General features: G+C 38.5%; 1 protein-coding gene across 1 annotated transcript in view; it reads right to left on the minus strand.

The window, feature by feature from the left end:
- Positions 1-11,543, minus strand: part of LOC150076104 (retinoid isomerohydrolase-like) — a 95,967-nt gene extending 84,424 nt beyond the window's left edge. The window contains exon 1 of the mRNA XM_090387192.1: positions 11,383-11,543. Within this exon, the coding sequence (XP_090243318.1) occupies positions 11,383-11,443 (61 nt within the window). The 5' untranslated portion in view covers positions 11,444-11,543. The remainder of the gene's footprint in view (positions 1-11,382) is intronic.
- Positions 11,544-12,796: the final 1,253 nt, after the last annotated feature.

Raw genomic sequence — 12,796 nt, forward strand, 5'->3', positions numbered from 1 at the left:
ACTCGGCCACATTGGGAAACATTCCGATAAAATTTCGTCACTGCACGCCATCGATAGGAGTCGAACTGATGTCTTTTCCAACCGGTTTCTGGGAGGACGGCGATCACACCATCTGTGCTACCCCACGAGGGCATTACAGAATGAAAATCCTGGAAGTTTTCTTAATCAATTTTTTTTTTTTTTTTATAATCAATCACGAATCATTATGGAAACCGTATTTTCGTATGGTGGAATGAAATTGAAGAAGAAACAGTGGTCATCATTGGACTAGGAATTCATTGGTTGTAAATTTTAGAACAGAAGTAGAGAATATTTGAAAAAAAGAAATACTTGACGTCAGATTGAATCCATTCATGAACAAACGATGACCGGTTAAGAAATAGGCCCGTGGAAATCACACAAACAAAATGACTATGTGATAGGAAGTGGGGTGCGCTTATAAGAGAGACATCATTTCGTTATCTTAACTGCCTTTTGATAGAATAGAGAGGTTTGGGAGAACACTTCTCTCCAGATATGTGAATAATATTCGGGAGTTGGGTTGGGTGTGTTTAGTTTTGCAGAGTTACTCGCAATTTTGCATATGGGAAGCTCGAAGAGGTCGAAGCCATGTTTAGTCTCCAGAGTTAAGTTCCGGTCAACCTTTTCCCATCTCTTCCAACATGCAGTATGATTGATATCTTTTGAGGTTATGATAAACATCGTGGCGAGATCCAATCTTCCTTACATTTCGAGGGTACAGCTCTAAAACGGTGTTCTCAGGCCGGCCGCTAGTTAGCACATCGGACCGAACCTATTGGTAACTCTTTAGGAGGTTTCTGGATCAGCTAGTGTATAATCTTGCTGCCTCTACTCTGCCAGATAGTGACTGCAGGGAATCCAAGCAGAGGGTATGCGAGGGCATTGTCGAAGCCACGTAATGTGAAGGATCTGGGTTTATTCTTACCATGTGTACGCCATATCCAAAAATTTCATTACTTCATACAGCATGTCTCACTCACTTTTTCTTACTATTGAATACACCATGAATTGTCCAACTAATACAGCAAGCTCATCTGCGAAAAGATCTAAACCGCCCAAGCACTTCCTAATTCATTTCACAAATATACGTGGTCTCAATTCTAATCTCAACGATGTCCATTTCCACTTGCAGTCTGCCAAACCCCATGTACTTTTTCTGACAGAATCTCAGTTATCGGTTGATTCAACTACTGCTCATCTCAGATGCCCAAATTATTCGCTGTATGATTTCTTTCGCCTCAAAGGTGGTACTTGTGCATATGTCCGTTCCGATATTCCCTGTCAGAGACTTAGTAATTTGGAATCTCCTCTCTTTGATCTTCTCTGGCTTAAAATCTCTCTACCTCATTGTGTCAAATTCATCTGTTGTCTCTACCGTTCTCCCAACTTCACTAATCACTGGGAGCTCTTTGACTTCCTCTCTTTGCAACTTGACTTTCTCCAGTCCAACTTGACTTTCTCCAGTCCAACTTTCTTAATTTTCCTTGGCAATTTTGATGTTCACAACTCCAGCTGGCTTCCGTTTTCTCGTAACACCGACCCAGCTGGTCATGATGCTGAGGCGTTTGCAATTTCTTATGACCTTGCACACATTGTTCATTTACCTACAAAAATACCGGATAATCCTAACTATACAGCCAACACGCTTCATCTTTTTCTCACAAACAACCCTTCTAAGTACACGGTCGAAGTGAATGGTACTCTAGGCATCTCAGATCCCAACTTGATGATTGTCTCTTCTCCAATGGAACCTTTATCTCATGGTTATTCCCAACCTCGTGCTGTTTGGCATTACAACAGTGCAAAACGGGGTGACCTAAGAGATTTCTTTTCTTCATTTCCTTTGTTGGATTATTATTTCAAAACTTCTGATGCCAACATTTGCTCACATCGTGTCAGTGAAATTATTCTTGTAAGAATGGAATCCTTTATTTCACACTCCACTTTAACATCTCGTTCTTTATTTAAACCTTGGTTTTCTAATAAATGTGCTAAGACTGTTCAAGAGAAGAATGTTACATATCGTAATTGGCTTGTTTCTAATTCTTCAGTTTCATTTTCTGCCTACACCAAAGCTCGCAACAATTGTAATGCAATTATTAATAAGTCCCAAGTAGATTTTTAACAGGCTAAGAGTAGAAATTTGTTTCTTGCTCTAATGGTACTCGAGCATTCTGGTCTCTTGCCAAAGCTATTGGCCGCAACTTCTATCTATCTGTGCTCCCACCTCTGTCCAAACCAGATGGTTCTGTTGTCACTTCAGCCAAGCTGACCTGCTAGCATCCCATTTTTCCTCCAACTCGTGTATTAATGATCTTGGTAAAACACCTCCCACCATTCCCAACACGCTCCATTCAATGCCTCCTGTGGTCTTCCGTCAAAAGGATGTCAGAAGGATTTTGAAGAACCTTGATGCTAAGAAAGCTCCAGGTCCTGATGGTATTTCTCCACTTGTTCTCAAAACCTGTGCTCCTGAACTTACTCCTATTCTTTGTCGCCTTTTTTCACTTTCTTATTCCAAAGGTGTTTTTCCTTCTGCTTGGAAATTTACTCATATCCAGCCATTTCCTAAAAAGTGTGACAAATCCCTCCCATCCAATTATCGTCCCATTGCAATTACTTCTACTCTTTCTAAAGTAATGGAGAAATCAATTAACCGTCAAATCTTATCTAGAAACCTTCAGTCTGATCAACGATCGCCAGTATGGATTCCTTCAGTGTCAATTCACTGGTGATATTCTATTAAATGTTATCGATTTACGGACAAATTAAATGGAAAAATTCGTGAAACACAAGCAGTTGCTCTTTACATCTCAAAAGCCTTCGATCATGTTTGGCAAAAAGTCTTCTAAACAAGCTTCCATCTTATGGTTTGCCAACTTTTTTTGTTATTGGTTATACAGTATTCTCTCTGACAGCTCACTGAGGATGATGGTAGATGGCTCTGTATCTTCTAACTTCTCCACTAATGCCGGTGTCCCCCAAGGTTTAGTTCTTTCTCCCACTCTTTTCTTATTGTATATTAATGACCTTCTTCCATTAACCGGAAATTCTATCCATAGTTTTGCTGATGGTAGCACATTGCATTCCACTTTCCATTTTGAGAAACCTTGCCCTGCCCAATCAACTTCAACTTCTCGAATATCCGCTACCAATCCTTATAAAACTCAGTCCTGTCCTAAAAGATTCTGCTGCTCCTATATTTATCTTTGGTGACACTCCGATTTCTAGGCAAGATGATATATCTCTTTTGGGGATTAACCCTGACTTCTAATCTCTCTTGGCACAAGCACATTACAAATATTGCTTTCTCTGCATCTAAAAATCTTGGTTTTCTCTTTCGTTCTCGGCGTTACTTTTCCAAACAGCTGTTCACTCGACAAATCGCAAATCCGCTCTACCATGGAAATTGTTACGTTATTTGTGGCGGTGTCCCCAAAACCTTCTTGGGGGCTTCTTGATTCCATTCAGAAGAGGGCAGTTAGGTTAATTAATGATTCATCTCTAACAGAGTCTCTCCACTCGCTTTCTCATAGACGTACTGTTTCTGCTGCATGCCTCTTCTACAGATACTTCCATGGGCACTGCTCTTCTGAATTGGTTTCTATAATTCCCGCTCTCTCTTTCAAAACAGTCCGAACACCAGCCAACATCCATTTACTGTCCAACTTCCAACTCACAGAACTAACTTTTATTCATTCAACATCCGTTTTCTGAAACAACCTTCCTTCCTACGTATTTCCTGATCTACTGTGCCAACAAATATCTACTTTCGTTTTCTAAAAAAAAAAAAACAGGTGATTAATTTACTGAATTACCACCAAAGCAAAATATTGTTGGTAATTAGGAGTTTTAAAATTTCTTAAATAAATCATAAAATTGTGTGTTAATGTATTCAAGCAATTTTATTAAAATTCTTTAAATATGTAGAAATTATACGAAAAGTGAAAAAAGACAATATTAATACAAGTAAATTTTATAAAAAAAGTTATATATTAAAGATATATAAACAATTATTTTATAATTGTTTGATATCCGATGTTATTACTATTAGCATTAGTGCAAGTGAATGATGGAACAAAGCAAACTTATACAGCATCAGCCAAAGATATTAAAAAAAAAAAAAAAAAATATTTCACGCAATCATTCCCTCTAAAAGTTTGACCAGTTACTCCTCGAATTTATTTTAAGTTATCAACTTCCACAACGACAGTTGGAAGTTTGTTCCAGCTGTTAACCACACGCTGGCTAAAGGCAAATTTCCGCACATTTCTTCGACAACTGTCTTTCTTCAGTTTGAATTTATGTCTCCTCGGGCGATTAATCTCGGCAAGAGGAAGAATCTCATTGGCATTGAGCATGCTGAACCAATTCAAGGCCTTACACAACTCAACCAAATCACTTAGCCTTGTCTCTAAACGATGTAACTTGCAGAATTAAGCCTTTCTTCGTAAGAGCAACCCTTTGGACCACTCACCAGTATTGTTGCCCTTCTCTGTGCTCGTTCCAGCAGCTCTGCATCATATAGTTGGGAAGGAGCAGCAGTGCGTAGCAGACGCTTCTTGATTAGACCGGGGTTCGAGCCCGTCAACACCAAATACGGAGGATGCGGAAAGGTCAGAGAATGACCATCGCATATCCCGGAGCAATATGGCCTTAGTTGCTAATGCTCCTAAAAACCAAACAACAACAACAACAGCTCTACATCCTTCCTAAAATAAGGCCTCCAGACCTATATGCAGTATTCAAGGGGTGGCCTGACCATTGCCTTATACAAGGGGATAATTACCTCCCTATCCCTGATAGAAAAATTCCTGTATGTCGTTGACAAAACGCCATGAGTTATTCTTGCAGACCGTCTACACTGCTCAGAAGACTTCATATCTGACTGCACATTTATCTCCCCCTGGTATTTTTTCATTCTCAACTATGCGGAGTGTAGTTCCACACAGTTGGTTCGATTCTCTGAGGTTACTGCTTCCCATATGCAGTACTTTGCATTTGTCAATGTTAAACTTCTGTTGCCATCTCTCAGTCCATCTGCGCAACTTTTCTAGATCCTGTTGCAGTTGCGTACGGTTACTAATGTCAGTATATCAGTAATAACCCTACCAACCTTGTATCGTCTGTAAAATTGCACATTAAGCCTGATATACCATCATCAATATCATTTATAAATACAGAAAACAACAATGGTCCCAACACTGAACCCTGAGGGACTCCACTAATAAAATTAGTCCACGAAGAGAAGTGTCCATTCATTAACACTATCTATCCTCTCCCACTCAACCATCCCTTTATCCATAGCACCGACTTGCCCTTAATGCCTTACTTCTCCGATTTATACAGCAGTCTCCCATGTGCAACAGTATCCAAATTATTTTTTTCATCCAGTTCCTTTGTGAGCGCATCGTAGTATCCAATCATATTGGGCAGACAGGACTTCCCCTTAACAAACCCATGCTGTGTCTGAACTCAAATGCAGTCTTGTCTAGAAGACGGTGCAGTGCTTCTTGCTATTTCACTGCCACTTGTGGTTCATTCTGTGTTAATATAAATTAGTAATTTAATGAGTGACTTTTTTTTTAGAAAGTGTGAAGGCACTTTTCTTTTTCTTTATGGTCATTGTTTTCCTCTTCTACTCAGCCTGGGATTACATTGACCTTTGCTTTTCACCTGCTGATCTTGCCGATACAATCCCCTAATTTGTTTTACACAGGCTACCTGACAGCTAGCAGTCTGTCCACTATATGGTAAAAATTGCTTTTGATATTAATCGTATTAACCTTTGTTAATGTTAAAAATAAACGAATAATTGGTAAATGAAATGCAGCAGGCTGTACGAGAAATGACTTTATTTTTATTTTAGGATCGTTAGCATATATACTTAAAGCACCTATCGTCTTTACCACGTCCGTCCGTCCGCATGCAGTAGGTTGATTCCCAGTAGACGGATTTTCACGAAACTTTACGTCTGTCTCTTTTTTGAAAGTTTTGTTAAGCCGTCATTAAAATCGGACCAATAGAAATCCGGCATCTCTTATGTTAGTAAGGTTATTTTTCGTTTTACTTTTATGCCAATGTATTTTTATTTTTAAAATTAAATTATTTAACGTTCAAAATCAGTGGTTGCAATATTTTTATCAATAATCCGACAATTATTCTAACATTGTCCGTACGTCCGTCCGCAGGTAATAACTCTACTCGCAGTGAATGGGTTTTCATGAAATTTTATATTGATCTCTAGTAGAAAGATTGCGAAGCTTCTCCAAATTAACTTGTTTAATATACCTTTTGAAATGTTTGAATGTGAAAGATGTTTTCTCTAACAATAAATTGATAGCAGCTGTGAATCAAATTTAAATTATATCTTGTACATTAGTGTTTTAAACAAACTGACAGTGTAGTTCCATCAAATTTTAGTTTAGTATATCTTACTAGCTCCTTTCTTCGAAAACAATTCTTCAAATAGATCTCTGGGGTTGGGAGAGTTCTGACTCATAATAACTGCAATGAAATACACCGACCATCCTTTATCAACATTTATCGTCTCCTTTATCATACACTTTCTCTAGTAGTTCATAAAGTAGCAGGATTTCCCATTCGTTCAGGTGAAACTTCCCCATCGCGATTTCCTCCCTCAGTGTTGATAAAGGACGTGGTCGCCTTTGAAAGCTACGATTCTTTTATCGCTTTTAATTTGTAATATTTCTTATATTATATATTTTAATTTTATCTTCATTTTACAGCTTTTTAGTTTACAGCTGCTAGTGTATTTTGTTTTAAAAACAAAAATTTTATCCTGTCTTATTTTATTATTATTTTAATAAAGTTTCAGTCATATACAGTTGGTGTATTCCATTGCAGTTATTATGATTTACCGAAAACATTTATTTTTTCTCCAAGCTTTTCTTGTGTGTTCAGCAGGGCCGGCCCAAATATTATAGATCCATGTTCAAGAATTACTTTCGGGCAGTAAGGGTACTGTGCAAAACAATGGATATGTTTCGAGTGACGATAATGTGGTTAAATAGATATTAAGACGGCGGTAGGCTGGTTGATAGAACACGGAAAAGACGCGTATGATATTATTATTTAAACCATTTGAGCGCGGGGCCCCTCTTCGATGGGCCCTTTGAACATGTTTGTGGGCGGTGTTGGTGTTTCTATGGAAATCACACAGAAGGCCCATTTACTGTGAATGAATTGAAGGAAGTTGCGAATATCAAAAGGGGCGGAGGAGTAATGATGATATATAAAACCGACTTCCAGATTGTGCAAGAACAAAGCTCTAATTCAGATAACTTTGAAGCTGTTATCGCCACATTCTCCGGTGAGAACAGCAAGGTACAGCTTTGCCTCATCTACATGCCACCAGAACATACGAGAGAGATCAGAAATGAGTTCTTTACCAGGCTGGTATCAAACTTAGACGTAAATATTGAGACAATCATCTTAGGAGATCTGAATATGCCGTTACCGAGGAATAAAGATGCAAAAGCAGAGCTAGACGCCACAGTAGAAGCACTCGGAATGAAACAATTAACAACACCTGCGACAAGAGGATTACAACGCCTGGATTTAATTTATTTTAACGCGCAAGATGTTAACTTAATAGACAACTCCTTACAGTTTTCCTCCGACCACTCTGCGCTTTCAATGGAGGTTGCTCTTCGAAGACAGACTGCCGATCAGAACTGCGACACACATCAGGGTAATGAATCGAAGTTGATATTTTCCACAAAATATATTAAATCAGAGGTCATCTTGCAATGCTTAGCGCGATACAACTTTCAAAGTCTACATAAGATGTCCACTGAAGAAGCCACAGACGAGATTTCGCGGTTACTCTTGAATATCGCCCGTCTAGGAGCAGCGACAATATTAAAGATCTCACACAGAGCGAATTCTTGGTTCACTCCAGAAGTTAAAGTTATGTTTAAAAAGAAGCAAAAGCTATACCGAAAGTGGAAAAGAACTGGACACCCGACTGATCGGACAACGTATAAATGCGAAAGGGCAAAGTTCATTCGACTGAAAAGACAAGCATACATTGAGGTTATTAAGGAAAAATTAAATAAAGGAAAGAGAATAATTAGCAAGAAAAAGAACAAAAAAGAAATGACGGACCAGCTGTTTAGAGAGTGGACAGAAGTCACATTCGGAAAACCTTTGAATGAAAAGCAGAAAAATTGTGAGGAAAACATCCGCGAGATGCAGAAAATGATTGAAAAACTGACGGATCCCACTGGCACTAACAAAACTAGAGCTAGAAACATATTACGTGAAATTAATATCAGCAGGGAAAACTTAAAGGAAGCTATTAACTCGCTCCCCAATAAAGCAACGATCGGGCCGGACCAGTTCCCGCTATTCATGATAAAAATATGTAGTGCTTACATAATCGACCCGCTCCACCACCTCTTCCAAAGAATACTAACTGAGGGGGTTATCCCGAAAACATGGAAGAGATATTACGTAAAACCAGTTCCAAAAATAAACAATCCTAAAACCAGTAAAGATTTCAGGCCCATCGCAATCGGATGCTCTCTGCAAAAAGTTTTTGAGAAAGCAATCCTCAACACCGTCAATCAGCACTGCTTTGGGGACAGGCCAGAATACTTACATTCTGTACTTCCTCGAAGGTCGACTATAACAAATTTAATGGAGACTCTACTCCGAATACAGCTAGCTTTAAACAATAAACAACAGTTGGACATCGTTTTCCTGGATGTAGCAGCAGCCTTCGACAACGTCTCAATTCCAGCTATAACAGTAATCCTCAAGGAGTATTTCCTCATTTCAGGAAGCACTTTAAGCATTCTCACTAACACCCTTCAAGAAAGACAAATTATCGCAATAAACGGGAAACAAACAGCAACTTACTGTATCTCTAGGGGAGTACCTCAAGGGGGCGTATTGTCCGCCACCTTCTTCGCAATAGCACTAGCCCCATTTTTAGCTCAAAACTGTGAGCAATTTATTACATATGCTGACGATTTGAAATTTTTTGTAATCTCCAAAGAACAAGAAACTGCACCCCACCTATCAGAGGAAGCAAACAAGGCAATCAGGAAACTAGAAGAATATCTGCACTACATTGGCTTGAAAGTTAATGAAAAGAAAACTGCCCAAATGACCTTCACCAATAAAAAGAAGAAAAATGAAATTACGATTTTCGTGAACAATACCAGAGTCCAAAAATCTCCCGCACATGTTGACCTTGGCCTTAAGTGGGATGAAGGATTAAACTTCATACCTCACTTCGAATACATTAGGAAAAAGACATACGCAGCACTCTGGAGCACCAGACAAGAACTCACCGGTCTCCGAAGCCCTCATCTCATGATCCAATACATCCTTAAATGCGTTACACCGATTCCGTTGTACGCATCGACTATCTGGTCATCGGCCCCCGAAAACAACATCAAGGCCTTCTTAGGAGTAGAATACTGGCTCCTCAGATGGCTAAACAAGATCGCCGGGAAACCGTTTACCATCTCAAGAGCAGTCTTGTCTGCCAATCTGGACATCACACCCTGGAAGTATATCATCACAACCAGAAACATCTTAACTCTGGCAAAGCTACTAACGGAGAGAACAGATGCGCCGAAAGTGGGAAACGTGATCACTCGCCCTCGGATGACACGACCGAGAATAAAGAGGGAAGAACCAAGTCTCAAGTGCCAACTGACTCAATTGGACTCTCTGGGGAGATTTTTCCCAGCAAATACTGTGAATTATTTTAATAATTTAAATATAGATGCAGAGAAACTATGTACAGACAATATGTATAGGACAGAAATATTTGGTAATGTGTACCGGCAGGTACAAATATAATAAGAAGACTAATTTAATAATTTATATAATAATATTTAGCATTTAACAACCATTCGCAATTAATCCATTAACACATATTCTGTGTTTTGTCATCTCCAAATATTGTAAATAAGTTCATGTAAATATGCTTGTAAATACTGATATAATGTAACCACACCCTCTAGCCACGTGCTGTCCATGGGTGTCTCGTAAGAGAAATAAACAGATAATAATAATAATAATAATAATATGTGAACTCAATGGCTGTTTCACTTTTTTCAGTTACCCGGCAACACTCTCCCAAAGATGCGCGTTTCTAAACCTTCTCGCTATAATTTTGGGAAGCAATGGGCGACAATCTCCAGAAACTTCATTTGAAAGACCTCTTTATCGAATGATGTTGCTGTTCTTGGGTTTTAGGAGCATCAGCGACTAAGGCCATGTTGCTCCGTGTATATTGTGTGTATTCTGAAGTCGATTTTCTGTTTGCTGGACGTAAAACCAGTTTCCGGGAGGAAAAAACCACGCTACTCTCACCTGAGACCGACTAACTCAACCACGTCGTGAAAGAGGCCCATAAAAATTCGCCACTTCACGTCATCGACGGGACTCGAACTCATGTCTTTTCCAACCGGTGTGTGGAGGACGGCAATCCCACCAGCTGTGCTACCACGAGAGCATTATCGAATGAAGATCCTGGAAGTTTTTCTGTTTTTATAATTCAATCATGAATCATTATGGAAACCGTATTTTAGTATGGTGGACTAAAATTGGAGAAGAAACAGTGGTCATCATTGCACCAGGAATTCCATGGTTGTAATTTTTAGGACAGAGGAGAGGATATTTAAAGAAGAAGATAAACTAGTTAACTTCAGATTGTATTAATTCGTGAACAAATGATGACCAGTTAAGAAATGGGCCTTGGAAATCACACAAACAAAATGTCTGCGTGAAAAGACGTGGATTGGGTTTGTTAGAGAGGCATTATTGGGCATCCTAACTACTTTTGGATAGAATCGAAAAGTTTGGGGAACACTTCTCCCCCCATATAGAAATAATATTCGATAATTGGGGTGGTTTCAGATTTCTAGAGTTATTAATAATACAGATAAAAAATAAATAAATAATAATGATGCTTTGATCGAGCATGAACCAATTTTTGTACCAGAAGAAGCATTCAGTCATCTTAATTATATGTTATTATATCAACTATTATAATATAATAGAATTAGTTATTATAATTAATTGTCGTTTTGATAATAATTAATAAATTCAAGATTATTAAAACACCTTTTATTTTCTATAATAAGTAGTTTCTGTTTCTAAATCCTAACTCTATTTGGTGACTTCAAATAAAGAAAAATATAAATTTTAAATTCATGGGAAAAAACAAGAAAGAAAAAGCATTAAAGTTTAAATGTTTTTTGAATTAGTCTTGAAATTTATGCACAAACACGTTTAGGCTATTTGTAACGACTAAACATTTGAAAACTCGGTTTAAACAGCGTACAACTTAACAAAGTTCAAATTATTTAATGTTACCTTTGACAGTGGCTTCTGCAGTTTGTGGTTCAGTGGGTAGAGAGTCAAAAAGGCGCTCCATTGTCCTTATTAAAGTAATTCCTGCAGGAACAATATTTTATTTAGCGAAACTCTTATTTTCACCAGGCACAAAGTTCCTTAGCGATTCTAGTTCCGATCACTGTACCAGTCACCTGTTTACTGAACCCGTAGGACAGTTGCTCCTCTACCTGCTGAGGAGGAAAAAAATCTAGGTCTTTTCTCCTAGAAGCGCCTCTGCGCATGCGAAAGTGACAGCGGACGCTTGCAAATATATTTATGTATGCTACGGGCTTATTGTATGCGGGAAACCCCACTTGCGGCTGATACAGAAAAGGGAAAAATCACTTTCTTTGCTTCTTTCATTTTATGTGTCACAGACGTGTTTTCTCTCCATGATGCTGAAGGGCACGATGTAGGGCTCAATAAAAAAAGGTCACCCCGTGACAAAATAAAGCGCTTCTTTATAAAGAAATATGCATTAAGGAAAAGTTATATTTCTTTATTGATGACTTTAAGATGTAAAGGGTTATAAATAAAAGAACCGTATAAGAAAAATGCGCTGAAATGCAGATTATCTCAAAATAATTTTCTAATGTTTTAAATGGAAACAAGTATTTATGCAAATTAAACTGCGTCAATGGATTTGGCGTGACAACGTGTCAATTTACTCATCCTACAAACACGTCGAATATGTGAAGATAAATATGACAGTGAGTTGACTATGATGTCGCGTATAAATCATGATTGTGAGTGCGCGCATAAATCATGACTGTGAGTGCGCGCATAAATCATGGCTGTGAGTGCGCGCATACAGCTAGTTGGGCTTTCCTCAGTGCAGCGAAAAAGAAAAGTTGGTTAGGTATTATCAATATTTGTAAATCAAAAAGGGAGGATTATATGCAGGTAGGTCTGTTCTTTTCCCAGCTGGTAGTTATTTTAGTTGGCCGTGCATTTATTCCACCGTCCCAGATCGAAAACGAAATGACACAGTTTCTCATACGCTTTTTCCAACTCTTCTTATAGTTGTAGGATTGTCCTTTCCGTTCAGGTGAAACTTCCCCAACCCTCATTTCCCCCATCCAACACGAGACAAAATAAATCTGATACGATCATATTCCCTCGCTCCATGCTCCTCGCTACGCCCTATTTTTCAAGACAATAAGTCTCCCTTCCTTTACTATTAGACGAAAAACTGTTCGAGCATGCCATCAACCTGTTCATGGTGATTTGGAGGAGTACCCGTTAGCCTCATATCAACTACCTGTTAGCCTCATATCTGTGGATATTCTGAAGAGGAGTTTTCACTTAGAACTCAAGTTGAAATTTAGCGTTAATATTTCTCCTCCTCCAACAACGTTTACAATTATATTTAACCAGAGAAAAGAACACAAAA

Source organism: Mastigoproctus giganteus, chromosome 13, assembly GCF_048544385.1.
Source record: "Mastigoproctus giganteus isolate SK-2022 chromosome 13, ASM4854438v1, whole genome shotgun sequence".
Taxonomy (NCBI): Eukaryota; Metazoa; Arthropoda; class Arachnida; order Uropygi; family Thelyphonidae; genus Mastigoproctus; species Mastigoproctus giganteus.